We start from the raw sequence: 25,345 nt of genomic DNA, 5'->3' as shown, positions 1-25,345 counted from the left end.
ATTCATGAGGAACCAAAAGTGGGCTGGGATTTCAATCCAGTCTCTCCTCCTATTGGCTGTGACTCACATCAGAATCCCCGCCCACGGAAGAGGGCATGTCTGCGCTCGACTCTTGCCTGTCTTTGCATCAGCGACGGGTGAGGTTAGAGGTGAAGAATGTCAAATGAAGCCACCAATATTGTTGTCCTCATTGTGAAACTACTCCTAGGTTGCAAATGCCAAAACATGTTTTCTTAGTTCAACAAAAACAAAAACCATGGCCGGCCCAAGCTCCCTGCGGGCACTAGGCAAGGTCTTGGAAAGGGGCCTCCCTTATTCATGATTTGCACAGACATTACTAGTATCAGCTCCCAACACAACCTTGTTTTACTGTTTAGAACCATTAAATAAATTAATTATTTAACTGGAAAACGTACTGTTCAACTTTGAAGAGCACATAATATGTTACAGACAAGAACAAGAAGCATACATTTTACAAAGATAACAGGCCAAGCAAATGGGAGCATCCAAAAAAATGTTCTATAAATCATTCGACTAGATTTTCGGGAGGCAAAATCATCAATTGCATCTTCATGCCATAGTAGTCGACCCACAGCGTGACTGATGCTCATGATGGCCTTGTGCCAAGGCTGACCTCAGGAGTGTTTTAATCATCTTGAGCTCTGAGCAGCTCCTCTCTGCTCCTGCCACTGTCACTGGGAGAGAGACTGCAATCTGAAGGGCTACAGGTTGGGTTCACGATACCCCCATTCATTGAAATACAGCAGAAACCCCAAGGAAAACAAATATGTTTTAACTCTGATCACGTATAAACACTGAACAGTTTTTTGTACTGCGCATTCACCTTCAAGCTTTTGTTTGGCCTAGCAGCACTGATTTTTAGCCAGGTATCCCACACAGCTTGTGTACAATTAGAGAAACATGAATCTGTTAACTTCAAGTAAAACACCTCTCGTAGTCTACATCTTGATCTTGAAAATGTGGTTCGTCTACTATTTGCTACTAACATGGATCTGATAGACTCAAAAGCAAATGAAATCCAAATTACATTATCATGCAAATGATGTATTATTAAAATGATTGGAGCGTACCTCTGTTTTGAGATCGCTTATCCTGCTCTTCTTTTCTGCGCTTCAGAAACTTATTTGGTTATTGGTTATGATTGGTTATTTTTTGAGCGGGCTTCCATTAGGATTATCCACATGGAAATGTTTCCATGGAGATCCTTATCAGTGATCACTGAATATTCATGAGGAACCAAAAGTGGGCTGGGTTCTTAACCCAATCTCTCCTCCTATTGGCTACAACTCAAATCAGAATCCCCGCCCACAGAAGAGGGGATGTCTATGCTTGACTCTTGCCTGTCTTTGCGTCAGCAATGGGTGAGGTTAGAGGTGAAGAATATCAAATGAAGCCAGCAATATTGTTGTCCTCATTGTGAAACTACTCCTAGGTTGCAAACGCCAACATGTTTTCTTAGTTCAACAAAAAAATACTTGCAGGCCCTAGGCAAGGTCTTGGACAGCAGACTCCCCTGATCACGATTTGCACAGACACTACAAGTATCAGCTACAAATACAACACAACAACAGCAGCAACAGAAAGTGCCACACTAGGGAATTTTTCACTCACAAATTGAACATGCTGAGTAAAAAAAATGTTGTGTTGCACATTAAGGGGGATCCCTGATTGCTCTAGACAGTCTCCTAGTTTGCCCGTGCCCACACAACATACTGTAGTGATCTCAGGATCACAGGATCTCATCCAGCTGTGTCTTGGGAGAAGCCAGGCTATCATCTTCAGAAACATGACAGAGTATCCTGTTCCCTACTCTCACAACTCTTTTTGTCATTAGACACCTCAGGATGTTGTCTGTGGAAGTGTAACATTTTTCTTCTTTGAATCGGGGCTGCAGTAGAGCAAATCTCTATCAGGTTCTTTGACTTGGCAATGAAGTACTGAACTGAACCGTAAAGAAATGTCTCCTGTTCTTGGTTTTAAATGCACTCCTACCTAGTTTCCACTTGTGTCCTGTGGTTTGTGTTTCGCTGTTCCACTGGGCTGGAGTTCATTTCAGGATTTTGAATATTTGTATTAGGTATTCTCTGTACAAGCCTAGAAATATTTAGGTCCTTTTGCCCGACAGTGCAGGACATTCCTTTGAGTTCAGGAATGTATGTGGTTACTCTATTCTGGGCTGATTGCAGAGCAACAATTTTATAACACACAGATAACAGTTGTATACAACATGCTAAATTAGGTCTTTCTGGTACATCAAGTCAAGTCAAAGTCAAGTCAAAGTTTATTTATCAAATGCACAACAATACAGCGTGCAGCAGTAGTTGCTGGCAATGAAATGTCTTTTTCTGCGAGCTCACAAAAATCACAAAATTCACAAAAACACAAAAATCACAAAACTGAGGTTACATTTTTGAAATTGAATAAAACTCAATATGAGTAGAGCTGTTATGTTTCCATGGTGTATGCAATATATACATGTAGTGCAGTTATGCTGAATACAGTGAAAACTGTGTGTCCATGTAGCCATTACAGGTGATCTGATAAAGGAGCTGCAGATTGGCTATTTCGCAGTTTTATTGCCTGGAGGTAGAAGCTGTTCCGTAGTCCGTTGGACTTGGACCGAATGCTTTGGTACCGTTTACCAGACAGTAGGAGGGAAAACAGTTTGTGACTGGGATGACTGGGGTCCTTGAGAATGGACCTGGCCTTCTTCAGACATCTAGCTGAGTAGATCTCCTGGATGCTTGGTAGCTCACAGCTGGTGATAAGCTGCGCTGACTTCACCACCCTCTGCAGTACTTTGCGATCCCGGGCGGAGCAGTTCCCATACCAGACAGTGATGCAACCAGTCAGGATGCTCTCAATGGTGCACCTGTAGAAGTTGGCCTGGATATGTGACGGCATGCTGAACTTCTTTAGCCTGCGGAGAAAGAACAGGCGCTGCCGTGCTGTCCTGACCACGGTGTTGGTGTGGTGGGTCCAGGTTAAGTCCTCTGAAATGTTAACTCCCAGGAACTTAAAACTGCTGACCCTCTCCACTGCAGTCCCATTGATGTAAATAGGTGTGTGGTCTCCTCCCTGATGTTTCCTATAGTCCACAATCATCTCCTTTGTCTTACTGATGTTAAGAGAGAGGTTGTTCTCCTGGCACCATGCTGTCAGGGTTTCAACCTCCTCCCTGTATGCATTGTACAATTTCGACAAAAAAAACCTTGATACAAATTAATTTTGTCTTAAGGTGTGTTCTGTATCTTAGTAAGATCACTTTATTAGCCATATAAAGTTTCTTGCATTAGGAATTCATCTTTCACAAACCCCAGCCTGCTCTCCATGAGACACACAGACAGGGAGAGAAGCTTGGGGTCAGAGTGCAGGGTCAGCCATTTATACGGCGCCCCTGGAGCAGCTGGGGTGAAGGGTCTTGCTCAGGGGCCCAACGGAGTAGGATTCCTCTGCCAGCCACGGGACTTGAACCAGCAACCTTCCAGCCACAGGCGCAGATCCTGAGCCACAGAGCCACCACTCCGCCCTGTACATTTGCTGCACTACGTGTCTTAACACTGAGGATATCCATAAGCATAACTGGTAATATTGAGATTTACTCTTCTGCTCTCTATGTCTGCATGACAATTGTGGAGTCCTGATGACTAGTAAAGACAGTGAAAACGTTGACTGTGTGCGCCCAGAGAAATTAAAGTATTAAAGGTGGACAGTGTCTCAGACAGTGGAAGACTGCTGCCGCCTTGTGGTCAGGCGTGAGATAGACCTGAAGACCAGCGGCATGACATCTTTATTCGTGAAAGATAAGAAAGATGAAGTCCACAGCGGCTCGTCGATTGGAGCTCAGCCCGGTTTCCAGCGAGTTAAGCGGACGAGAGAGCACGTGACTCCCCTCCGTGTAGGAATTATCCCCCAACTTATTATTACACAACTGGGTGAACTGGAGCAAATGGGGTACAGTATCTCACTCAAGGCACACCAGCAGCGCCTGCAGCAGGGACTCGAACCCGCAACCTGCCGCTGTTGTGTTCAAACCCAATAGGTTATACCGCTCCCTTATTCAAGATTCAAGAAGAGCGAGCAGAAAATAAAACAATCTTAATAATAAAGCCGCACGCCGAGGTGACCAGGCGTCAGGAATGTTTTTTACATTTTACCTTTCAGCGGCATCCGGGGCTACGGCACTTTTCGACAGAGGGCAATGAGATCTTATTTGTGTGCCAGAGTAATTAAGGAAGTGTACTGTACAGTCTAGGCGGTGTCCGACATTAAGACGTCGGCGTATGCCTCAGCAGCTGGACTGCCGCTGGTGCAGCTGCGCAGACTGTAGGGCTCGGCAGTCCGTCTGACGTACAGGAAGTGACGCGTTTTTAAAAACCTGAAAGAGATTTAAAAAATAACAATACAAAACCAAATCAAATATACGATTAAAATTAAGAGCGCACGGCACGGCCGGGGCTGAGTTTTGCGCTGGGGCTGTGAGGAGCCCCGTGCTGTCAGACCCGACTTCCTGCGGGCTCCCGTGATGCCGCAGCCGCGGCGGCGGATTCAAACCGAGCCGGGGCTGAGGCTGAGGATGGCGGAGCAGCGGCGGCCGGGCAGCCCGGTGACGGTGTACCGGGACCCGGAGCCCCTGGACCAGAGGATGGCGGTGCTGGACATCGGTGCGGCAGTTACGTCGGAAAACACAGACGTCTCCTTGCCTGGCAAGACGGGAGCGGGCGGCCGCGGCGAGGAGGAGAAGGAGAACCGGCTTCCCGGGCCGGGCCAGGCCGCAGGTGCGCTCGGCGGTGCCGCCCCGGCTGGACAGGGGCCTCCGCTGGCCCAGACACCTCGCGTGTCCTGTATCAGGAATAGGAATCCAGCTAGATTAATAGTAATCATTTAATTGGGTTAAGAAGTTCATTTCCGAAAGAACTACATAAGCATATTAAATATTTTACTACTTTAAACATGTTTGTGGTTTGTGTGGGCATTCAGTATACAGACCTACGTTTTTGTGTACTGTAGCCTAGACGGCTGTACTTTTGAGATTAAATTTGTCATTAAAACGCTCCTGACAGTTTGGTCTAGGCGTCACTGATTGCCCGCACTAGAGAATAGGTGGGTGTTGTTGTCCAACTGTCTGATGTTTCACACGTGGGAGCTCTTTAGGATGAATAATTTACAGCTTTTCAGACCTGGGCGAGCTGAAGCCCCCAGGTGTGTATTTCCAGCACAAATCAAGTTCTGGTTGAGCTGATCTGGAATGGTCTTCCAGGTTAGTGTGGGTTACTGAGCTCCTGTGTTTTACAACAGTGTAGGACTGTCCAGTGTTGTTTTCCTCCTCTGTGCATGTGGTGTAGAAAATTAAATCCCTGACAGGAGGATTTTCCGCTGTGATTTCCTTTCAGTTTTAGTGGAAGTCGACACTGCGACTGGGGGGTCAGCCGGCTGCCCTCGGTGTGTGGACGCCCCGGCCAGAGGCTCTGGGCCTCGCGCGCAGGCGGAGGACGGCCGTGTGTGCGTGGTGTTCCGCGGTGCCGTTGCCCACACCAGCTGCTGCAGGTTTGCCTGCGAGCTGCTCAAGTTCGTGCTGTACGAGCGCCAGCAGCTGCCCGCGCCCTACGACCAGCTCCTGCTGCTGCAGGAGGCGACAGCGCCGGCGGGCCGCCAGGTGAGCTGGGCGCCCGCACTCCTGTGGGCACGGACACGCGGGCCTGGCTCGCTATCGGGACTCCGGGCGGTGCACGGAGCAAGAGTACAGGAAGCGCCGCTCAGGTCTGACCTCTGCCCTTCCTCTGCAGGGCGCCCTCCGCAGGCCCATGAAGACGGGCGGCCTGGACGGCCGGCGCTGTCAACAGACGCTGCGGGAGCTGAAGGAGGTGCTGCAGAACCTGGAGGTGCTGTTCTCCCTCACCCTGGTGCCCCGCGTGCTGCTGCTCCTGGGGGGCAACGTCATGGCGCCCAAGGAGCTGTTCGAGATCGATCTGGAGGCCCTGGTCCTGGGCGAGGAGGCTGGCAGCCTGGGCACGGCCGCATGCCTGCGTCAGCTTTTCCACACCCTCTTCGTGGCGGACGTCCTGTTCAAGCCGCAGCCCAGGAGCCTGGTGGCCACCACGGTCATGGTGCTGGGCCACCGGGACTGCGGCGTGGGCTGGTTCCGGCCCAGGCAGGACTACACGGTGCCCACCAGGGCGAAGAGGCAGGTGATCGCTCTGTCCTCCGACACGCACCCCCCCACCCCCGCCCAGGGCGAACAGCGGGACTGGGAGGATTATATCTGGTTCCAGGCGCCTGTGGTCATCAAGGGGTTTTGCAAATGAGAGACAATGGGGTGAGAGCCAGACGAGATACGCGTTACACTAAGCGATGTGGCAAAATAAAGTTGGGCATGAGTCAGCATGGGACTGTGGGGGTTATCCGCACAGGGAGAAAGCCCCCCTTTCCTGCTTTTTACCTCTGCGGAGCCTCCTCATGGTCAGTGCGGGAGGCCATCGGTGCTGTTTTTTTAACTTGTAAGTTGTGTGGATGTCTTTCAATTCTAATGTAAATTCGTTTAAAGTATTAAAGTTTTAAAGAATGCAGCACAGGAAGTGAGATTTTCCTTCCCTAATGATGTGGAAATTCATTGAAGGTTACAGCAGCAGCCGTCAGTTTCATTGCTGTTGGAAGCTTTTTATTGTGGAGAAGGAGTAGACCTGATGGTTTTTCCATGGGCCTTCTCTAAAGTTTAGATTAAATCTGCTGTAAAGTGCCTTTCTGAAGAGCTGCAGTTTAGTGTGTTGTCAGATTGTGTTAAACTCTTAATCTAAACATCATGTCACCTTTCACAATTAGTGCTAATTTAGAATCCCCTTCAGCAGTATCACAAGCCCATTGTGGAGAACCCAGTCTATCAGGTTTAGATGCCTCATACAATCTCATTGATCTGAACTAACAAAGCCAATTAGTGGTCAGTAAGTAACAGATCTCAAAATCAGAACATGCAGCAGTGCTCCAGGACCAGGCCAGCAGGATCCTCCTCTTAATTTTTTTCAATTTTCTCCACTTTCTTTGCGAACTCGCGGAAGTCGTCGGTAAGCAGCTCTGGCTCCTCGAAGGCGGCGAAGTGCCCCCCCCGGGGCATGTAGGAGTAGGAGACGATGTTCTTGTAGCGCCACCTTGCCCAGGACCGCGGGCAGTGCAGGAGCTCGTGGGGAAAGGCCGCCAGGCCGGTGGGAACGTACACGCCCACCCTGCCAAAACACGCAGGCCAGGGACGGTGTTAAAACAGGCCTTGATTTTAGCATCAGACCCACTGCTGTCTCCCCAGCACTGCAGCTCCCTGCTAGAGCTGTTCCACACCTGTTTAACCCAGACGAGCACCGTGGCCAGGAGCCCTACTGAATACCTGGACAGAGGCGGAAGTCAGACATGACCCACTAGTCTGCCTCAACCTGCCTCAGCCTCTACCCAGTGAGGCCCTGCCGGGAGCCTGCACAGCGCCAACAGGAGAGGGAAGTAACAGCTTCCCTGCGCTGTTATGAAGGTTTTGAAGTTGCATCCTCCAAGCATGATTTATCTAATTGGGAACCAAAGGGAGAGGAGGCCAGAAACTGAAAGGAGTAACCCTGTAAAGACCCCTTGTTCAGGGTGTCCAGGAAAGTGATCTCACCTGGCATCCACCCTCTTGTGAATGTTCTCCTTCAGGTTCTCTTTGTAAAACCGCATCGAAGGCACAATGGAGCCTGTGGTCCAATACAACATGACGTTCGTCAAGAGATCATCGAGGAAAAACTTCCTGGAAGAAAAGGCGGATCTCCTGTGAACAAACCACCTCGTGTCCTGCTGCTGTCCCCGCCGGGTCACACAGCTCTTGAAACTCGTTCCTAAGCAGAGGCGGGTCCCGGAGCAACTGCAGTATTTCCAGTGCTGGTTTATACCTGCTGCACACAGCACTGGTCCCCAAGGTCTTAGCTCTACCAGTTCTGTGCTCTTAGCATTTTGAAAACAAATTATTAAAATGTTCAAATATACATTAATTTCACAGTCTATGTAGAGAGAGGTCAGCATTTTATTTATTCCAGTCCCTGGAGGGGGTTTTGGGAGCAGCAAGAGGTTCTTACCTCTCCAGCCCCCCGTCCTCCAGGCCTCTGTGCTGGAAGTCTGTCCAGGTGGAGAACTTCTCCAGGATGTAGGCAGCCAGGCCCACAGGGGAGTCGTTCAGCCCACAGCCTGCAGGGGGGAGACACAGCCCCTCTGAGCTCTGGTGAGTAGCAGACCAGCTGCATTTCAGAGCCCAGTGTTCTCCCAGATCATTTTCATCCCAGTTTAACATTAACTGGGCTAATATCGGCTGACTGCTCACGTTCTTCATTTCCAGATTTTTAATTCCCCTATTTTAATTTACATTTTTATACAGCAGACGTGAGGCCTTTTCTAATTCAGTTAATCAAAGTAAGATATAAAACAGGTGTTTTGATGTAGTGAAAAGTTTTGGATTTGTCTTTTCCTGAATATGGGTTTTACCTGTTTATTCATGGTCCTACTTCTATGTGTTCTCATACAGTAGGTGCTCAGAGTTGTCTATTGTCTACAAACAAGTTTTTTTAAAATAAAGTTTAAATAATCAAATTAAGCACTTGCATTTTAACCATGTGTGAAAACCCTCACAGTTCCATCCACACCATTGATCATAAAGAAGCAGTGCAATCAGAGCTATCTCCCCCTTACATATAAATTGACACAACATACTTTACAATACAGCTCTGTAGCTCATCTGCAGAAGAAACTGCAGTCAGAGGTTCACCCAGCAGTTGGGCTCCCGGTTCAACTGGCTCCAGCTGTGCGCTGCTACACTCACCTGCGCTGTCTGGCTTGGTGGCCTGGATGTGCAGGTACCCTGACTCCCTCAGGATCTCATACACATTCCTCTCCATGTAGGGGAAGAGCCGCCTGACGTCCTCTCGGGTGAGCCCCACCAGGAATGGCAGGTAGGGCCCCACCAGCAGGGAAAGGAGCATCCCCAGCCCCCCCCGCGTCACAGAGAACATGTTGAGGTGGAGCCCCTTCACGCACCTGGGGGAACACGCAGAGCATCTCCTGACCTGATTTGCTCACCTTCCAACTTCCTGATCTCCTGACCTCCTTCTCCCCTCCCCTTCCGTCTTCCTGATCTCCTGACCTCCTCGTCCCATCACCTCCTGACTTCCTGATCTCCTGAACTCATGATCTCCTAACCTCCTCACCTTCTGACGTCCTCAGATGCTGGCTCACCAGGATGAACTCAGACTTTAACCACTGAAAAGCCTAATTTCAGAACTCAAGATGCATCTCAAAACTCAAAACCTCTTCCTTGAGACTGATTAAATCAGGGTCCTTGTCTCAGAGGGCCAGACTATCTGCAGGTTTTCTTTCTTTTAAAAATGCTGCATCAAAAGAGCTGGGAGAAGTTGTTAAAATCATCCAGATAGTCCAGCAGCAAGCTGATTTAGCACATTAGCTACCAAATTGAAATGAAATTCTGCAGACAGCCTGGCCCTTCAACATGAGGACTGGACACCCTTGGTGCCGCCCCAGGGCTGTGTAAAGGTGGGCTCTTACTCAGGCTTCATCTGGGCCATGTTGGTGGTGATCAGGGACCCCCAGTCCCCCCCCTGCAGGTAGAAGTCAGTGAAGCCCAGCCGCTCCATGAGCTTGAGGAAGACCCGGGCTGCAGCCAGCGAGTCAAAGCCTGGAAACAGCAGTGGGGACACACTGTTAGAGACAGGAATACACAAGGCAGACATTTATATTTTTAAATTGCAGCAATATTCTGGATTCCCAAAATAAATGGATTACTCAGTTTTGGATTACTCTGCTAAAACTGACTCCGGCTTTACAAGAGCAGCTGGCCTCCGTCTCTGCACATCTCTCACCCTGCTTGTGGGGGGCTTCGGAGTAGCCATAGCCAGGGATGGACGGGCAGATGACCTCGAAGACCAGGCCGTCCCGGGGCTGTGTGAGCAGGGGCAGGACCCTGTAGAACTCGTAGAAGGAGCCTGGCCAGCCGTGGACCAGCATCAGGGGTCTGAGGGTGCAGCCCTGCGGGACTGTGGCAGGGCGCACATGGATGAAGTGCACATCCAGGCCTGAGCGGCAAAGAGACTGGCATCACGTCACCTGCTGCACAATGCCCAATACACACACCCCGCCCCCACACACCCTCCGCACACATCCTGCACACACACACACACCCTCCGCATACTCTCCACACAAACCCCACACACACACACACAAGATTTAATTCCCAGAACTATTTACAGGTTGGTGGGAGCTCATGAAACTTCTGGTTTGGCAGTGGAGATTCTCATTGTTGTGAATTTGTTTCATGTCCTACAGTTAAAGAGACACTAATAAAACTTCATTTGCCTCAGCAGTATGGCTCACCAGAGTCTTACCTTCGATTCTGGTTTTGAAGTGGGGGTATTTGTTGAGGACTTTTATTTGCTTTTTCCAGTCAAACTGGTTCCTCCAGTAAGAAACCACCTTCTGCAGGTAAGTGAGATTGAAGCCATAATGGAAGCAGCTGTTCTCCAGGGGCACACTGAACCTCATCTGATCAATACGCCTGTGAAGATCCTGACAGAGACACCACAACCAACACATCAGGAATCAGTGGAGGCTGCATATTCTCACTCTCTCCCTCACACACCTCAAGAGGATCCATAATTGTGTTCTTCTTCTTTTACTTTTCAGTGTGGAGTTAATGAAGTCAGTGGGCATTCTCTTACCTCAAGTATTCTAGCTGAAAGCAGGACAGGGCTTATAAATTGCCTGGTGTTGATATGTTTACCACCCCTCAGCTGCATAAAAACTTTTAAAGTGTACAATTTTTCAACTCCATTCAGTTTCACATACACTTTTTTAATCCTTCACATCCTATCAAGACATAAAAGTCTGGTCAGTTGAAAAATCTCCATCTGTGTACTCTGAATCTGGGCTTTTAGTCAGGCAGGCCTGCAGTGTAATGTCCAAAGGCACCAGACTGCAGAGACCTCAGCTTAGTTCTCCTTTACATGAATAAAAAAAAATGCTTTTATGAGTTACACCGCACATAATAAAATGTTTTTTTCACTGAACTCTTTGATTTGTAACTGAATCATTATTATCGAATTAATCATTCATTATTCTATGAATGTATCTCACTTTATTATCTTTGCCAAATCTATGCACTGTGTGTGGAAAACAATCATTAACCAACCGAACAGCATCAGGATATTCCACGTGGGTGCAGAGACCTGTTAGCAGCCTATACCTATTCTGCTGTAACAAAGAAATTCTTTATATTTTCTATTAACCAAAGCCTTTCTACAGTATTATGGCAATTGCTTCTATTTTTTCCTTCAGTCCATAAAAGTTTAAAGCACAGACTATTACAAAAGAGACCTGGAATGCGGCACCACTCTTGGGAGTGGACACACGTCCAGCAAGCCTGGTGTTACCTCGATTTCTGTGTCCGAAGTCGTAATGACGAAAGGCCGAATCTCCTGGTCCTCCACAGCCGGCCTGTCCCCAGCCCCCCACCAGCCCTCCCCCACTGGCAGGGTCCTCGCTCTCCTGCGGCAGGCCAGGTACCCCACCAGCAGCCCCCCGACACCCACCGCCGTGGACACCGCCAGGAGCCGCAGGCCAGGCGCCTCCAGGGAGCAGGCAAGAGCCTGGCTGCAGGACAGGAGGCATTGCTTTACCCAGAGGGTGGTGGGGGTGTGGAACAAGCTGCCAAGCTATGTTGCTGAAGCAGATATCCTGGCTTCTCTCAAGACACAGCAAGATGTGCTCCTCCAGTCAGGACAGGAGGCACTGCTGTACACAATGGGGTGTGGGAGTGTGGAACAAGCTGCCCAGCCAGCCAGCAGATACCATGGCTTCTGTCAGGACATAGCTGAATGAGCTCCTGGGATCAATTAACTAATAATTACCAAAAGGACAAAATGTTTGTAAACTTTCTTAAAATTCTTGAAAACTTATTTTTCTAAATTGCACTTCAGGTTGCCATTTTTGTTCTCCGAGTTACTACCATTAGAATTGTTAAGTGACTCAGACAACAGATGTATGGCCATTTGCAGTTTTACTGTGCAAATTAAGGTGATGATAATATTGATATACAGTTTAAGATGAAAAGGGAATGTAAAAAATGTGTAACTGCAGTACAAATAATTAAAGAAAACAATAACCTCCTTATGTCACCAGGACAAGTGGTTATAAGTAAACAGAAAGAAGGATAACATTCTCTTTTAATTTTAACTTTAATAAATGCTCTCTGCTGAGAGCTCACACCAGAAGAAGGCTCCATGGCCGAAACGCTGTGTTTTCTTTCTTCTTTTAAACCTATTACTTGTTCTTCTGCAGCCTACGCATGCTGACGCAGCTCCCCACCTGAACCTCAACAGCCTACACCTGCTGCGACCCACTATGCCTTCCTCCAAATCTTCTTCTAGATCTCTTCTTCATTCCTTCTCTTCCTCCCTGAGCCACTTGCCCGCTTCTCTCACTAAACCAGCATTCCGTCTCTTCACAGCGATCTGTTCCAAGACCAGGCTTTCTAACCACCTCCTATTCCTTTACAGATGTCGTCGACATAATATCATCCCTAAAGGATTTTGCCTGAAATGTAATACCTTTTATTTTGACTCTGATACCACCCAGAGTAACACTCAGAGACTTCTAAAACAATTTTCTAGGAAACTGATGCTTTCTACCATTTTCTCCCTCAAAACAGATGATCCTTTCCAATAACAACAACAAAGAGGCTAAGGAATTTCTACGGCAGACAGCTCCACATCATCTTCCCAGCTAACACCTGAAGAAGGCTCCACACTGACCTTTCTTCTTTTTTTTCAGCATGGAATAAACCTGTTACTTGTTCCTTTGCATCCTCGTATAACGTTCAACAAAAATATATTTGAATGTGATACTAAAATTAATCCATCCACCCAGAGCCGGGTTTTGGTGTTCATAGGCCCTAGGTACTTTCACTCCGAAATGTGCAAGAAGAGGGGTAAACTATTTAAACCGATTTCGATTTTTAAGAACTTTATTTTCTTTTCACAAAAAAATACAGGGCATCACATATTAGAATTGATTGATGGAGGGGAGTCGAGCTACCAATCACTTCGAGACTTCCAGTTTCTAGAACAGCCGCTAGAGAGCGTATGATTATTGATTTAGAGCACCTAGAGTCGATCGCAAGCATGTTGTTTCAGCTCGTTTTTTGTCAGTCACTAATGTTTCCCTCCTTCATAGGCCCTAGGCCCTGTGCCTAGAGTGCCCAATGGGAAATCCAGCTCGGCATCCACCCATTTTCTAACCGCTTCTTCTAACAAGAGTCGCGGAGGAGCTGGAGCTTCTCCCGGCAAGCAACGGGCGCAGGGCAGGTACAGCTACAATCGGCGTTTCTTGTGTCGGCGCTGCCGCCCATTTGGAACAAGTAGCCGTTCATTTTATACAAATATACTGCACGAACTGTGATATCTACATGACACAATGACTTCTAACAAGGGCGTTTTCGACAAGTTGTGGAAAAGGATTAGTTAATCGTTTCAAAATTAGGAAAACTTTCAGAATAATGAAGGGGAATCTTATTTTAATTCCGTCTTGACCCTACATCGACGGATTTTTAAAGCTACATTGCTGTAATTGAACTAAACAAATATGGTAGAAAAAAGCGTATAAAATACAATTTGAATATTTTACACACAAATATACAGTGACTTCGGTGCAATTTGTACACTTTTTGTTTTTACTCACTAGGCGGCTTCCAGAGATTGCATATCAGGATCCGTAGAGTACAAGACGAAGCACACCTGAAGGACTCGGATTGTAAACCTGAGTCAACACTCTGCAGCGCACTGGGTAGTTTGTGTCGACGCTTTAAAACACACGACCTTAGTTCAGAAGTTGGAGGCTCGTCACTGCCACCGTGTGGAGAAGTAAGAGTGCAACTATTTTGCTGTTAACGTACTGATCTCAGTGTTGAGTTAACCTGTCGACTCAATTTTTTAATAATGTAATGAGGACTTTAAGAGACAATAAGAGTAAAACCACTCAAATGAACTTCATCCATAAAACACTTTATTGATGCATCAGCAGATGAATGGGAGGAATCCTGCAAGATCTAGCAGCTTTTGAAGACAGCGGATTGTTTCAATTAAAATTTGTATTCCCCAATAAAATCTCATTTTGAATATTCAGTGAAAGAAAATGTAAAGTCTAGCTGCATTCCCCACTATAGACTTTGAAAAGGAAACAACATCAGTGGCATCTGTAAGGTCATACAGCCATTACAGGTGGTAAGAAAACTGCTCGCTACCTGTGTCAAGCACAGATCAAACACTTCAGTGCGTTCTTCTGCATGCCCACTCCGTGTCTTGTGCAGGATTATAAAGGCCAGATTTAAAACGGGACGAGTCCTGGGCTCCACCCTTCCAAACCGTCTGCTGAAGTTCGGTCTATTCCTGGCACTGGTCTTCCAGGAGGTGGCTGGGGACGCTGGAGTTCGGCACGGCCAACACAACAAACCTACACACCACGGTCTGAAAGGGAACAGAGAGGAACCTCGGATGTCAGGTTCTCCCCAGTAGAAGGAGAAAGCAGCAGCAGTAGTAGTATCGTGGGAGTTGCTCTTCTATCCTAACTGAAAGGGATAAACATCGAGACACTTTGAATCAGGCCTTCGAAGGCGGAGGTTTGGAATAGCTTTACTCCAGACACAAAGCTTTAGCTTGGTTTCACCCTTCCTGTGAAAACCACCCAGCGTCCTCAGTGCTCAGATAACACCCTGAGCAAGGCCATTGGCATCGACAGGCTCTCCTAACGCACCACCGCAAATCCTGTTCAGGTGTTACTATCAGACAGGAATAAGAGCCTGTAAATCCTGAATACATACTGAAGGAAGAGATGGATAGAGAACTTTATTAAGTGAAATAGGTTCTACTTTACTTGAAACTGAATTTTCAATGCATTGTATCTTTAATTGGGAAAAATAGCCATAGTGGGCACGCTCTATGTTTATCTTCAGTCGATAGCAAGAGAACTGTTGACTCAATACATAGTCTGGTAGCTTCTGGATTCCGGGTAACTGAACACAACTGTGGCTGCGACTGTATGAGACGTCATCGTACCTTGGCGTCTGCTCCGCTCTGCAGGGCGCAGCCCGATGGGTTCAAGCCCTGCTCGTTCCTGCACACGGTCCTGCCCACTTCTGCTGTCAGGAAGTACTCCACTCGAGATGGGGGAAACATCTGCACCAAGAACACAGACGTCTGCTTTAAACCTGCAGCCACACAGGCGTGTAGTCTGAATGAGATCCTATTGTAACACAGTAATGCCAGTAATCTTGATCACTGGGAGCAGGGGGTTCATTCAAAGTGAAAGTGACAGTGTAGAATTTAACACCCTTGACATCTCTCTGTAATATTCCTCAACATCAGCACACATTCCTTACAGACTCCTGGAACCACACCATGGGGCTCCTTCAGGAATTCTGCTGTAAGGACAGGAAAGGGACACTTGTGGATTTTCGGGAGTCGGTAAGGATCTGGGCCTTTTTGTCAAATCTACTGTGATTTGTTTGCTTGCAGAAGCTGATCTGTTTTCTAGCAGGTCGAGAGTGCATGACGGCTTGTTTTCTGCGCTATCAGGAGGAAATCAGGCCTTACCCAGAGGACTGCAGGCCAACTGAGAACAGAACACTTTACCTCAAAGCTGGCCGACTCGATCCTGATGATTCGGAAGGCGTACTCGTTCTTGGAGAGCTCGTTGTGAACCTGCATTGCGAAGTCCGCCGCATGGCGCGCCCCTGGGTCACTGGTGCTGATGGGCTCCGGCGCGGCGCTCACCGAGAGGGTCGCCACGACGATGGGGAGCAGGAAGCGCAGAAGTCCGCTCATCGTTCCACTGAGGCTGCAGGAACAAGGTGCAGGTCTGCGCAGAGGTCCGCAGTATTTAAGGATGTCTTATCACAGAACAAACTCTTCAGATTCTAATCAAGAGATAGGTAAACATGATCTCAGCACTTTCTAACAATAGGGTGCCACAAAAGCCACTTAATGGAAATTAAAAACACATTACCAGCAAATATTATCATCGATTTTTGGAACACATTTCTCTACCATTTTGCAATACTTTATTTGCAGATTGTATCAGACAAGGGGCTTGAAATGGCTTCAATTTGTTTTGTGATGAAATTAACAAATATTACCTCATAATGCAAATACTTGCAACCTTTTGAAGCATGCTACAGAGGGGAATAGAGAGGAAAGAAGAAAAAGACTATTCACATCTTCTAATGCAGTCGAAAAAAACTCTTTATGTACTTTGCTGTCGCTTGTATAGAGTAAAGCACAGCTCCCCACAGTATGGTCCTTCAGACCAGTAAGAGCTACTGTCTAAACACTGCCTGGCTACGTTTCGTCTCGAAAAGGAGTCAGTACTGTCTTTTTTGCACTCTGATATTTTATATCACCACATTACTGTATCTTATTAAAATCTCTGTCCTCCAGACTGACCACAGTGTGACAGGTTCTCTTTACAATAGCCAGCTGAGGATTAGACTTTGTCCTCTCCATTCAGCACATTACACAGGAGGTCTGGCAGAAGGACAAAAAACAAGCACATGTAAAAGGAACACATACTGGTTATCTAAGAAGAGTATTTACGTACATCTTCATTTTCTTTATCTGGGATATTATCTATGGGAATCTGATTCTTTGATGTTGCTTATTTGTTGCCTTTATTATGATCTTCTTTTCACTAATAATAATGATTCCATTCAAAATATGTTTCTGAAAAGATTTCTTTAACCTAATATTCCAAGATCGTGAGTCAAGAGTATCTGAGGTACAATCCTTCAGGGTTCAGTCTGTTGCCCTCAGTCACTTTCTGATTGATTACTAGACTGATCAATGTTCTGATTCGGCACACGGCAGCTGGAATTGAGTGTGGGTGGCAGGTCCCTGCAGCTTTCCTAGCCCCAGACTGGAAACCCCAGTGACCAGTAGTTAGGAAACGAGGAGGAAATTAGACAAGATAAGAAAACAGGCAGCAGAAAATCCCTTTTAAAAACACTGCTCCAACCCCGGAACAGCACTGATTGCTGTACTGCTCAGGGACTGCATCCTGGAAAGCCATGCAAATGTGAAGAAAATAGTTAAGCCCCCTTACCAGCCATCCTGATGCTTAAAAAACATGGATTCCTGTTAAGTTGACATCTGTAGTGTACATCTATGTCAGCACTGCTGCCAGCTGCTGCACTTCCTGCTAGCAGCACATCCTGCTTCCTGGTCACCTGACACTCCTCTTTCCACACAGGGCCCTTCCCTGAGATGGCCTGCAAAGTTCCTGCTAGGAAATAGGCAGGAATTCAGGCCAGAGCCCTCACTACCTCTGAGACGCTGGATGTTAAAAAAAATGTCCTGCAGTTATTTCAGCATGGAACTTAAAACATGAAGGGGCACCGATATCAGATTTAATTGAAACATAATACACCTAAACATCACATCGGCATCACATCACTTTCAGTAGCTGTTTTTGTCCAATCCCAGGAAGCATTGGGCACAAGGTGGGATACACCCTGGATGGGACTCCAGTCCAATGCAGAGCTCACTCAAGTAAATATGCACACACTCACATCAGGGCCAGTGTTAATTAACCTACCAATTAACCTACCAGCACCTCTTTTGACTGTGGGAGGACAAAAGAGCACCTGCTCTTAGGAGGAAACCCATGTGAACACAGGGAGAATGTGCAAACGTCGTGCAGATATTACCCCAGTAATTGAACCCAGGGCCTCAGCTTTGTGAGGCAGCAATACTTACACTGTGCCACCCTCCCAAATACCATTATTCTAATTACGTTGCCACCACAACATGAACACGGTACGTTTGAGTTTCTAATACTTTAATTTCAAACATAGAGAACTGAATGTTTCTTGATTAAATACATTGATCTCCAGAATTTAAGATGATAAAACAGATAAGGCAGTTATACTTCTGAACTCTGTTGGCATGAACTAACAGCTAAACCCAGAGGGAGCAGCTGCTCCCTGCTAAAAAGAGAATGTAGAACATGTACATTTGGATGGAAATAATATTTTGAATAAGAGTGGGCTCTCTTGGTCCGAAAAATAATGTCATGGCTGCTGCCCTGCAAGGAATAAACTAATTATGTTGGGTTCACCAAGGTCTTAAGAAAGAAACGCTGTTGTAACAGTTTAGCAAATTACATGGTTTGATGTGACTGTCTCACCAGCTCTGCTTGAGAGTGACAACACGGAGCAGACTACCTGCCTGACATTCCAATCTATTTATTTCTTATGGAAGATAAAGACTCTAAAACCGTCCTGTCTCGATTACAGACTCTGTCTAACACTCAGTCTCAGAGTGCATCATAGTTAAGGCCTGCTGGTAGTCCTCTGCTCTTCACCAGTATATCACTGTCTCTTGCCCAGTACTCTCATTATTTGTGCTTCTGGAGATCCTCTGGTCTGGCTTCTGCTTACTCTGTTATTTGCCTGCAGTCTGGGACTTAAAGACACGTCTCGAAGCCCTGCCAGGGGAGAGCAGAGGGAGGCACCTGTGACTGTGGCACTGCATTGCAGCTCAGGCACAGAGATTAGAGATTAGAGATTAAAGAAAGTCTGTACAGCCAGAAGGTCTGATTAATTTTCCAACTAGTGCCCATGGCTTCAAAAACAGAACTTTCTGTCAGGTATGGAGCAGTAAGTAGAATGGCTTTAGTACAATGTGACAGAAGCCCCCGATGATGCCTCATCCATTTCAGAAACAAAGCATTTCAGATCCTGCATTTCAAGTTGTTGGTTTTAAAACTTGGAAGAAAGCAAATGAAAGATGCCAGGAACACTGACCGAAGCGAGAGTGCTATCTATCTCCCATTGCTGAAAGGAAGGATAAACAGGTTTGTAAAACTAGGAGTGTTGCATATCGGCTTGACAATCAGGACAAAAACGACTAAGGAAAGAACGACTGAGGAAACATACTGATTTCTGATTAAGAAACTCTCTAGATTCCTCAATACTGTGGGGGCTCCGTGATAGCCACAGTGCTGAGTCATGCAGAAAACTTGACCTAGAGTATTTGTGGCCACTCATTTGAGTCACGGTATAATGGCAACAGTCAGTCAATTTTAGACAGCTTTCCTGCATTTCTGCCACCTCCTGTTCACTTCTACTGAAGCTCTGCTGTCTGGGCCCAACCAGACACTATAAAGACACTATTCCAGCAACTGTGACCCCAGGAACAAGGGGACATCGGAAACACAACATGGCTGGGCAGCTTGTTCCATGCTCACACAACCCTTTGAGTAACAAAGTGCCTCCAGCTCGGTTTAAAATGCACTCCTACACAGTTTCCACTATTGCCCTCTGGTTCACTTTTCAACAGATTCATCTGAAGGGTAAATTCATCACAGGCTAGAAGGCAGCAGCCCACACAACAATGCTTTAAGTGAAACTTTAAGACATGACCTAAAAAGAACGTACCTGCCAAGAAAGAATTGCCAATACAGGTAAGAAAGATATTACAGGAGAGTGTGGCAGAGAATGGCACAAAACACTCAACCCAACCTGGAGGGCAGCTTGTACTGCACAGCTGCCCCCTGCGGAGTCCAGCAAGCAGATCCCAGGTGCAGCTCCTGCAGCTGCAAGACTGCATCAGGGACCCTTTCCCTTCCACAGGCTGCTGCTATATTATATTATAATAATAATTCCTTACACTTGTATAGCACGTTTCTGGACACTCCACTCAAAGCGCTTCACAAATAATGGGGACTCTCCTCCACCACCTGGATGGCGCCAGATAGCGCCAGTTTGCTCCCCACACACCAGGCCAGCGGAGAAACACCCTGGGATTTTTAAAGACCAACGAGAGTCAGGAGCTTGGTTTCATGTCTCAGTCGAAGAATGGTGCCTTTTTACAGTATAGTGTCCCCATCACTATACTGGGGCATTAGGAGCCACAGACCACCCCCTACTGGCCCCACTATCACCTCTACCAGCAGCAACCTTAGTTTTTCCCAGGTCTCCCATCCAGGTACTGACCAGGCTCACACCTGCTGAGCTCCAGTGGGCTGCCAGCTGTGAGTTGCAGGGTGACGTGGCTGCTGGCTGGTTTTGGAAATCAAAGTCCATGAACAAAACACAAGAGAATTTTTAAGTCGGTTTGTCAACATTTTTCTCACGGGAAAATCCAAGAGCAAGTTTCAGAAAAGGGATATTAACCGTTGGCTCACATGTGACCATCAGTATCACTCCATCAGCCTGGAGTGGAGCATTAATACCCCAGCTTGGTCCTGACTAATATTTGCTCTGCTGGCTCTGTCTGGAGATCCGGCACAAAGGCCGATTAACCGATTAAGGCCGATCCTGATTATCTGAGTTGGACGACAGAGCCTCAGCGCGCAGAGGAGTCAAGGTCAAAGGGCTTAACTGCACACCCTGTCTCTGTCCTCACAGGCCTGCGTGGACTTCGTGGGGTCTGATTCAGATAAGAAGCTCCACAAACATGACAGCACATTCACAGACAATCTGTGCAGCCGAGCGTATTACAGTACAGCCGTGTGGGGTTTGACCAGACAGTAACTCGAGTGAACTGCAGTGACCTCGGTTTATCCAATTACAGGACCTGCGCACCATCAAACAGACACGTTGACGTGAACGTGATCAAAAACAAGTCTGCTTGGTGTCAACAGGTTTCCATTCTACAAGCGAAGTTAGGGATAACAATAACATTGTTTAGGTGAAGATTACTGTCATTGTAGCGCCGATAAGTCTGAAATGTCAGTGTTGTATTGCTTTAAAAGATAAATGCCTGAGAGCGATCAGAAGAAACAGATTTAGGCACGTGTTGTTGACAAAGAATACAGACTTTGGACGAACAATCAACACAATCTACAGATAATAATTCCGTTCCCTATTGGTCTTTACTGTAAATATCTTTATAATCAGAGGGTGACGTATTGTTACGCCCGAGACTATGCGGTAACCAGTGAAACGTAACATTAAGACAAGCAAGTCTGCCGCCCTGTTATTCATCAGAGTACACTGCGCGTTACGAAAATTAGAGGTTGAGTTGAATATTTACAGTAGCTACCGAATCCCGCCTCCGCTTCCCGGTTCGGCCCGCTGACTCGGAGCGGGGGCCGCCGCTCACGTGCCCGGGAGGGGCAGACCGCTGCTGACGTCAGTGTTTAAAGTCCCCCGCATCCAGGCTGGGCTTGTTTACCCCGCTGAGAGGCTGTAAGAGGAGGCTGTTTGCGCAGAGATCAGCAGAGATGGCGATGTCCTGGAAGACGAGCTGGCCGCTGCTCGCCGTCATGTGTGCGGCTGCAGTCGTCGGCGCTTTAGGGGGCTTAGTCGGAGCCCCCATTCAGGCAGACCTTTCGGAAGATGGGGTGAATGAGGCCTTGAATTTTGCAGTGGCCGAGTATAACAAAGTCAGTAACGACATGTTCTTCAGCAAGCCTGCCCGTGTCATCGACGTCAAGAAGCAGGTAAGTAACGGACTTTCGCCGGAAAGAAGCTGGGAAACCGGACAGGACCGTTCGGAGGACAGAGCTTATTTTCTCCTCCGGCTCTCCAGTGTTTGCCAAGACAGATCGCCTGCAGGCCTACAAGGCACTGCAAGAGCACTGACTTATTCACAGATTTCCAATTAGATATTAAAATGGTGTTGGTTCCGGAAATGTGTTGTGTTTAATTCTTAGTGCATCTCAGTATATATTTACTCCTTAATGTTTCTTGTGTTTTGTTAATTTGGTTGTTCGCAGTAGTGTATCTCTTAAGAGTACTTGCAGTAATACATTAGCGCCGTGTGCAACAAAACGGGTGAATGCAGCGATTTTCAAACATTGTATGGGGAAGAACTGATTTGTGTTGAAATATGGACGCAGGGTCGTTATATTTTCAGTTATTAGTGTTGGGAAACCTGTGGTTTGGCACAGAATCATTACGTCACGGCGTAGACATTGTGTTGATTTGTTTGTGTTCTGCCAGTTGTCCTACGGACATCCGCCTCACAAAAATATGTAACGGGTGTGTCTAAATTATGTTTTATTATACTCGGAACAGGCTGGGACAACAGCTTCACACACGGTTTCTGTTCATCAGGAACACGTGACATGTTTGGAAGCAGAGTTATCAATCATGACGTAAATATTTTCCAAAACAAGAACATGGAACTTATTCAAAATATGTTGTGATTTAATAGCTAATAAAGAGTCCAACACCCTTGTTAATAGCACTTTCTTTCCAAACTAGATTGTGTCCCAGCAGTATGAAAAGATCTTTAATCACTGCTTGTGCAAATTCCTGGTGCTGTTGGCAACAAGTCCCTCCAGGTGCTCTGGACATGTGGAATTCCAGCTGTGCCTACAGCTGTTTTCCATTCCTGTAGCTCCAGAGTGGAGCTCATCCAGGCCGAAGTCCGGACCAGGGGGGCATCATGGCATGTGACAGGACAGCCCATTTCCCTGAGCAGTAGCTGCAGGCCTCAGGCTGCTGTGCCTCTGTTTACAGCTGTGCGCCTCAAGCTGTGGAACAAGGCCTGGATCTTGCACTGCGCCCGTCAGCAATAAAAGTGTCGGATTTTGTGCGTCTGTTCCAGGTGGTTGCAGGGATGAAGTACATCATTACGGTGGAGATGGGGCGCACAGCCTGCAGGAAGGGGGCAGAGGGGAACGTGGGTGTCTGCGCCATGCAAGATGACACTCAGCCTGCCACGGTAACCACACAGCTCTGCACCTCTAGACTATCAGAGGGGATCATCAGTTTAAATTTAACTTGGCGCTTAGGTGAAATGTGATTTTCAAGCACTGGGTACTATTTTGTTGCTATTTCTGTCAGTCAGACTTTTAATAATTTGAAAAGCTTGAAAAAGATCTCCTTAGTCATAAGCAGCTCAACTGAAAGGAGAAGCAGCTGAAACCTCACCCTTTCCTTGGGAACAGCACCAGGATGAGTAAGATTAACTGCAACAGCCTTTCCCAAGATCTGCAGCATCTTCTAAAGCATCATGCTGCCAAATCTGCTACAGTTTTCCAAAGGAAAAGCTCAAGCTGAGGCACAGACAGCACCTTAGTGTACCATTGTGGTGCCCCTTCCTGGTCATTTAGTATCTTATTTTCTTCCACACCTGACCTGTGGATGGTGCAGTATTTTCGCTGCTCTGAACCCAATGTAAATTATTTAAGACCCTATTGATTATAGGGGACTTCAACTGCTTTTACTCAAGTTGTTGATTATACAGCTATTAAAATAAGTACATAAATATTGTTGTAGGCAAAACCATTGGCAGTGTTTTCCAATTTATCGGATTTTGCAGTCAAAGGTTTGAAAGCTTTTTCTTTACCATAGATGCTACTTTTTTAAGATGGCAGTCTCCAAACAGATATTGCACAAGGAATTAAAATGCCTTTGATCAAGATACAACCAGAAAGCATGATACACTAATGGCAAAAGTAGATATAGTAACTCACAACATACAGTAGCTGCTGAGGTATTTATTCATAGTATTGTATTCAGAACTTTTCCCCTTTCAATTTCAGACTGAGACGTGTACATTTGAGGTGTGGTCCCGCCCCTGGTTGACCGATATCAGGATGTTGAAGAATACTTGCCAGAAGTGAAGACCTGCAGAGCCCTGGCGGACAGTGTCCAGACACATCCACCCTATTATTAACAAGCTTCTGCAGCCAGAGCTAAGAAAGCAAAAACTAACGTCTCTTTCAGGCTTATTAACCAGTGTTATGGAAATATAGTGAGATTTAACTCTTACTAATTCTGTTTATTTTTGAAAGCCAGACTGATTAATATTGTAGTTGAAAGCTATGCAATTTGTCAAAGTGAAATAAACACTTATTAAGGTCTTTTAGGTTTGGGTGTCATTTTTAAGAGGTTTTCCTACATAAGGGATAAGGAGTGACTAATTTAACTAATCGGAGAACACAGTGTTTGCCATCTGGAGTCCAGTTAGATTCAAGGCAAAACAAAAAGAGGATGTATTCTTCTAAAAATGCAAAAGATGTTAAAATGAGCAGGGAGCCACTGGGTCTATTTACTCATTTGGTTGCCAATAGCCTAGGGATCCAAACATCTACTCCAGCTGTTTCATGAAAAAACCCAGGGTATTGGAGCTCAACATCACAGCTTAAAGGTTTTCTGAATCTAGAATTCAAATAGGTTTACTTGAGTTTACTTTCTTGTAAGACATTGTAAAAAGGCAGAAACTTTAGTCCAAATAAAAGCTGAATTCAAGCAGGATTCAGAAGAAAGTCAGGTAGTGAGTCTCAGTGGTGGCTGTGCTGAAGCCAGAAACCTCAATTGTTCAAAACAAAAAGTCACAGCTGGAAACCAAGAGGGAATCACAACAGAGGGAGAAAATGTTTCTTCACTCACATGAGTTGGGAGAGTCTGGAACAGGCTTCCTAGACAGCAGGTTTTTAGAATTTATATTCTTGATTCACTTAGAACCAAACTACCCAATGAGCAGGATGGGCTGAATGGCAGGTGATGGCAAAACCTCTTCATTTTTCCGTTTCAGTCTGTGAATTTCTAAGATGCTGAAAGAATGGGTTGGAAAGCTGCTGCTCATGCATGGATGAGCTTCTTATCTAAAGTGCTGTCGTCACTCCAGTACACTGTGTCTACTTTAGCCCTTCCTGTGCAGCTGGACTCGGGAACGGATGTCCAGCTCTGAAGAGTCTTTCCAGGGATTTGCCTGCCGGTGCAGAATGGAGAGCAAGGTTTGTTCTTGACTTACCATTGTATGCTGGCAGCCAGGAAAGGCTACAACGATGTATGATGTCTCTTTAAGGGTTAAACTCCAGCTGTTCAAATACTTAAGTTAAAGATTAACAGAGGCAATTGAACATGATCAAATGTTCATCATAATTCATGTTTATAAAGAATGAAAACTGAGGCTTGTCAGATGAATGTAAGCCTATTTGTATGCTGTGGTTATTGATAAGTTTGGATTCCATATGCGGCCTGACACTCAGTCTCAGAGTGCATCATAGTTAAGGCCTGCTGGGAGTCCTCTGCTCTTCACCAGTATTTCACTGTCTCTTGCCCAGTACTCTCATTACTTGTGCTTCTGGAGATGCTCTGGTCTGGCTTCTGCTTACTGTTATCTGCCAGTAGACTGGGCTTTAAAGACACGGCTCGAAGCCCTTCCATGGGAGAGCAAGAGGGAGGGAGGCACATGTAACTGTGGCACTGCACTGAGATTCAATAGCATAGCTGGGCAGCTTCTTCCAGACTCCCACAACCCTTTGGGTTAAGAAGTGCCCCCTGTTCTCGGTTACAAATGCA

General features: G+C 46.5%; 4 protein-coding genes and 1 long non-coding RNA gene across 6 annotated transcripts; 3 read left to right on the top strand and 2 right to left on the bottom strand.

Moving 5' to 3' along the window:
* The first annotated feature begins 4,332 nt into the window (after nt 1-4,332).
* mad2l1bp (MAD2L1 binding protein) lies at nt 4,333-6,450 on the top strand. The gene is made up of 3 exons (XM_006638509.3): nt 4,333-4,799; nt 5,415-5,677; nt 5,808-6,450. The coding sequence occupies exons 1-3, from the start codon at nt 4,547-4,549 to the stop codon at nt 6,324-6,326; spliced, it is 1,035 nt and encodes a 344-aa protein (XP_006638572.2). The 5' UTR covers nt 4,333-4,546; the 3' UTR covers nt 6,327-6,450.
* A 207-nt stretch (nt 6,451-6,657) lies between these two features.
* On the bottom strand, nt 6,658-13,913 carry ephx5 (epoxide hydrolase 5). Of its 2 annotated transcripts, XM_069180069.1 has the most exons (9): nt 13,771-13,913; nt 11,466-11,685; nt 10,422-10,602; nt 9,900-10,112; nt 9,586-9,715; nt 8,846-9,060; nt 8,109-8,217; nt 7,658-7,783; nt 6,658-7,238 (listed from the first exon to the last, which is right to left on the bottom strand). In XM_069180069.1, exons 1-9 carry the CDS (start codon nt 13,791-13,793, stop codon nt 7,028-7,030), a joined length of 1,428 nt encoding a protein of 475 aa, XP_069036170.1. In that variant the 5' UTR covers nt 13,794-13,913; the 3' UTR covers nt 6,658-7,027. The 2 variants fall into 2 exon arrangements, with proteins under 2 accessions (XP_069036170.1, XP_069036171.1); XM_069180070.1 differs by lacking the exon at nt 11,466-11,685.
* LOC107079332 (uncharacterized) lies at nt 13,203-16,798 on the top strand. The gene is made up of 3 exons (XR_011182331.1): nt 13,203-13,397; nt 15,469-15,551; nt 15,663-16,798. It is a non-coding gene; the product is annotated as an uncharacterized lncRNA (long non-coding RNA).
* Nucleotides 14,073-21,194, bottom strand: LOC138223902 (cystatin-like). The gene is made up of 5 exons (XM_069180071.1): nt 21,120-21,194; nt 17,185-17,361; nt 15,720-15,924; nt 15,144-15,263; nt 14,073-14,555 (listed from the first exon to the last, which is right to left on the bottom strand). The coding sequence occupies exons 2-5, from the start codon at nt 17,208-17,210 to the stop codon at nt 14,472-14,474; spliced, it is 435 nt and encodes a 144-aa protein (XP_069036172.1). The 5' UTR covers nt 17,211-17,361; nt 21,120-21,194; the 3' UTR covers nt 14,073-14,471.
* Nucleotides 21,195-21,309: 115 nt separating this feature from the next.
* Nucleotides 21,310-23,901, top strand: LOC138223903 (cystatin-like). The gene is made up of 3 exons (XM_069180072.1): nt 21,310-21,528; nt 22,641-22,757; nt 23,581-23,901. The coding sequence occupies exons 1-3, from the start codon at nt 21,310-21,312 to the stop codon at nt 23,659-23,661; spliced, it is 417 nt and encodes a 138-aa protein (XP_069036173.1). The 3' UTR covers nt 23,662-23,901.
* Nucleotides 23,902-25,345: the final 1,444 nt, after the last annotated feature.

This window comes from Lepisosteus oculatus, chromosome 17 (genome assembly GCF_040954835.1).
Source record: "Lepisosteus oculatus isolate fLepOcu1 chromosome 17, fLepOcu1.hap2, whole genome shotgun sequence".
Taxonomy (NCBI): Eukaryota; Metazoa; Chordata; class Actinopteri; order Semionotiformes; family Lepisosteidae; genus Lepisosteus; species Lepisosteus oculatus.
Note: the sequence above shows the minus strand (reverse complement) of the source record. Positions and strands in the feature narration are given on the sequence as shown.

Excerpts from the sequence above, each read along its gene's own strand:
- mad2l1bp (XM_006638509.3), top strand. The coding sequence starts at position 4,547 with ATGCCGCAGCCGCGGCGGCGGATTCAAACCGAGCCGGGGCTGAGGCTG. Across the intron at positions 4,800-5,414 it reads CGGGCCGGGCCAGGCCGCAG|TTTTAGTGGAAGTCGACACT; the intron begins GTGCGCTCGGCG and ends ATTTCCTTTCAG. Across the intron at positions 5,678-5,807 it reads CAGCGCCGGCGGGCCGCCAG|GGCGCCCTCCGCAGGCCCAT; the intron begins GTGAGCTGGGCG and ends CTTCCTCTGCAG.
- ephx5 (XM_069180069.1), bottom strand. The coding sequence starts at position 13,793 with ATGCAATCTCTGGAAGCCGCCTA. Across the intron at positions 11,686-13,770 it reads CAATCTCTGGAAGCCGCCTA|CCAGGCTCTTGCCTGCTCCC; the intron begins GTGAGTAAAAAC and ends CCTGTCCTGCAG. Across the intron at positions 8,218-8,845 it reads CACCAAGCCAGACAGCGCAG|GCTGTGGGCTGAACGACTCC; the intron begins GTGAGTGTAGCA and ends TCCCCCCTGCAG.
- LOC138223902 (XM_069180071.1), bottom strand. The coding sequence starts at position 17,210 with ATGTTTTTTAAGCATCAGGATGGCTG. Across the intron at positions 15,925-17,184 it reads TTTAAGCATCAGGATGGCTG|CCTCAGTGGAACGATGAGCG; the intron begins GTAAGGGGGCTT and ends TTGTTCCTGCAG. Across the intron at positions 15,264-15,719 it reads TCGAGTCGGCCAGCTTTGAG|ATGTTTCCCCCATCTCGAGT; the intron begins GTAAAGTGTTCT and ends TTCTTGGTGCAG.
- LOC138223903 (XM_069180072.1), top strand. The coding sequence starts at position 21,310 with ATGGCGATGTCCTGGAAGACGAGCTGGCCGCTGCTCGCCGTCATGTGT. Across the intron at positions 21,529-22,640 it reads TCATCGACGTCAAGAAGCAG|GTGGTTGCAGGGATGAAGTA; the intron begins GTAAGTAACGGA and ends CGTCTGTTCCAG. Across the intron at positions 22,758-23,580 it reads ATGACACTCAGCCTGCCACG|ACTGAGACGTGTACATTTGA; the intron begins GTAACCACACAG and ends TTTCAATTTCAG.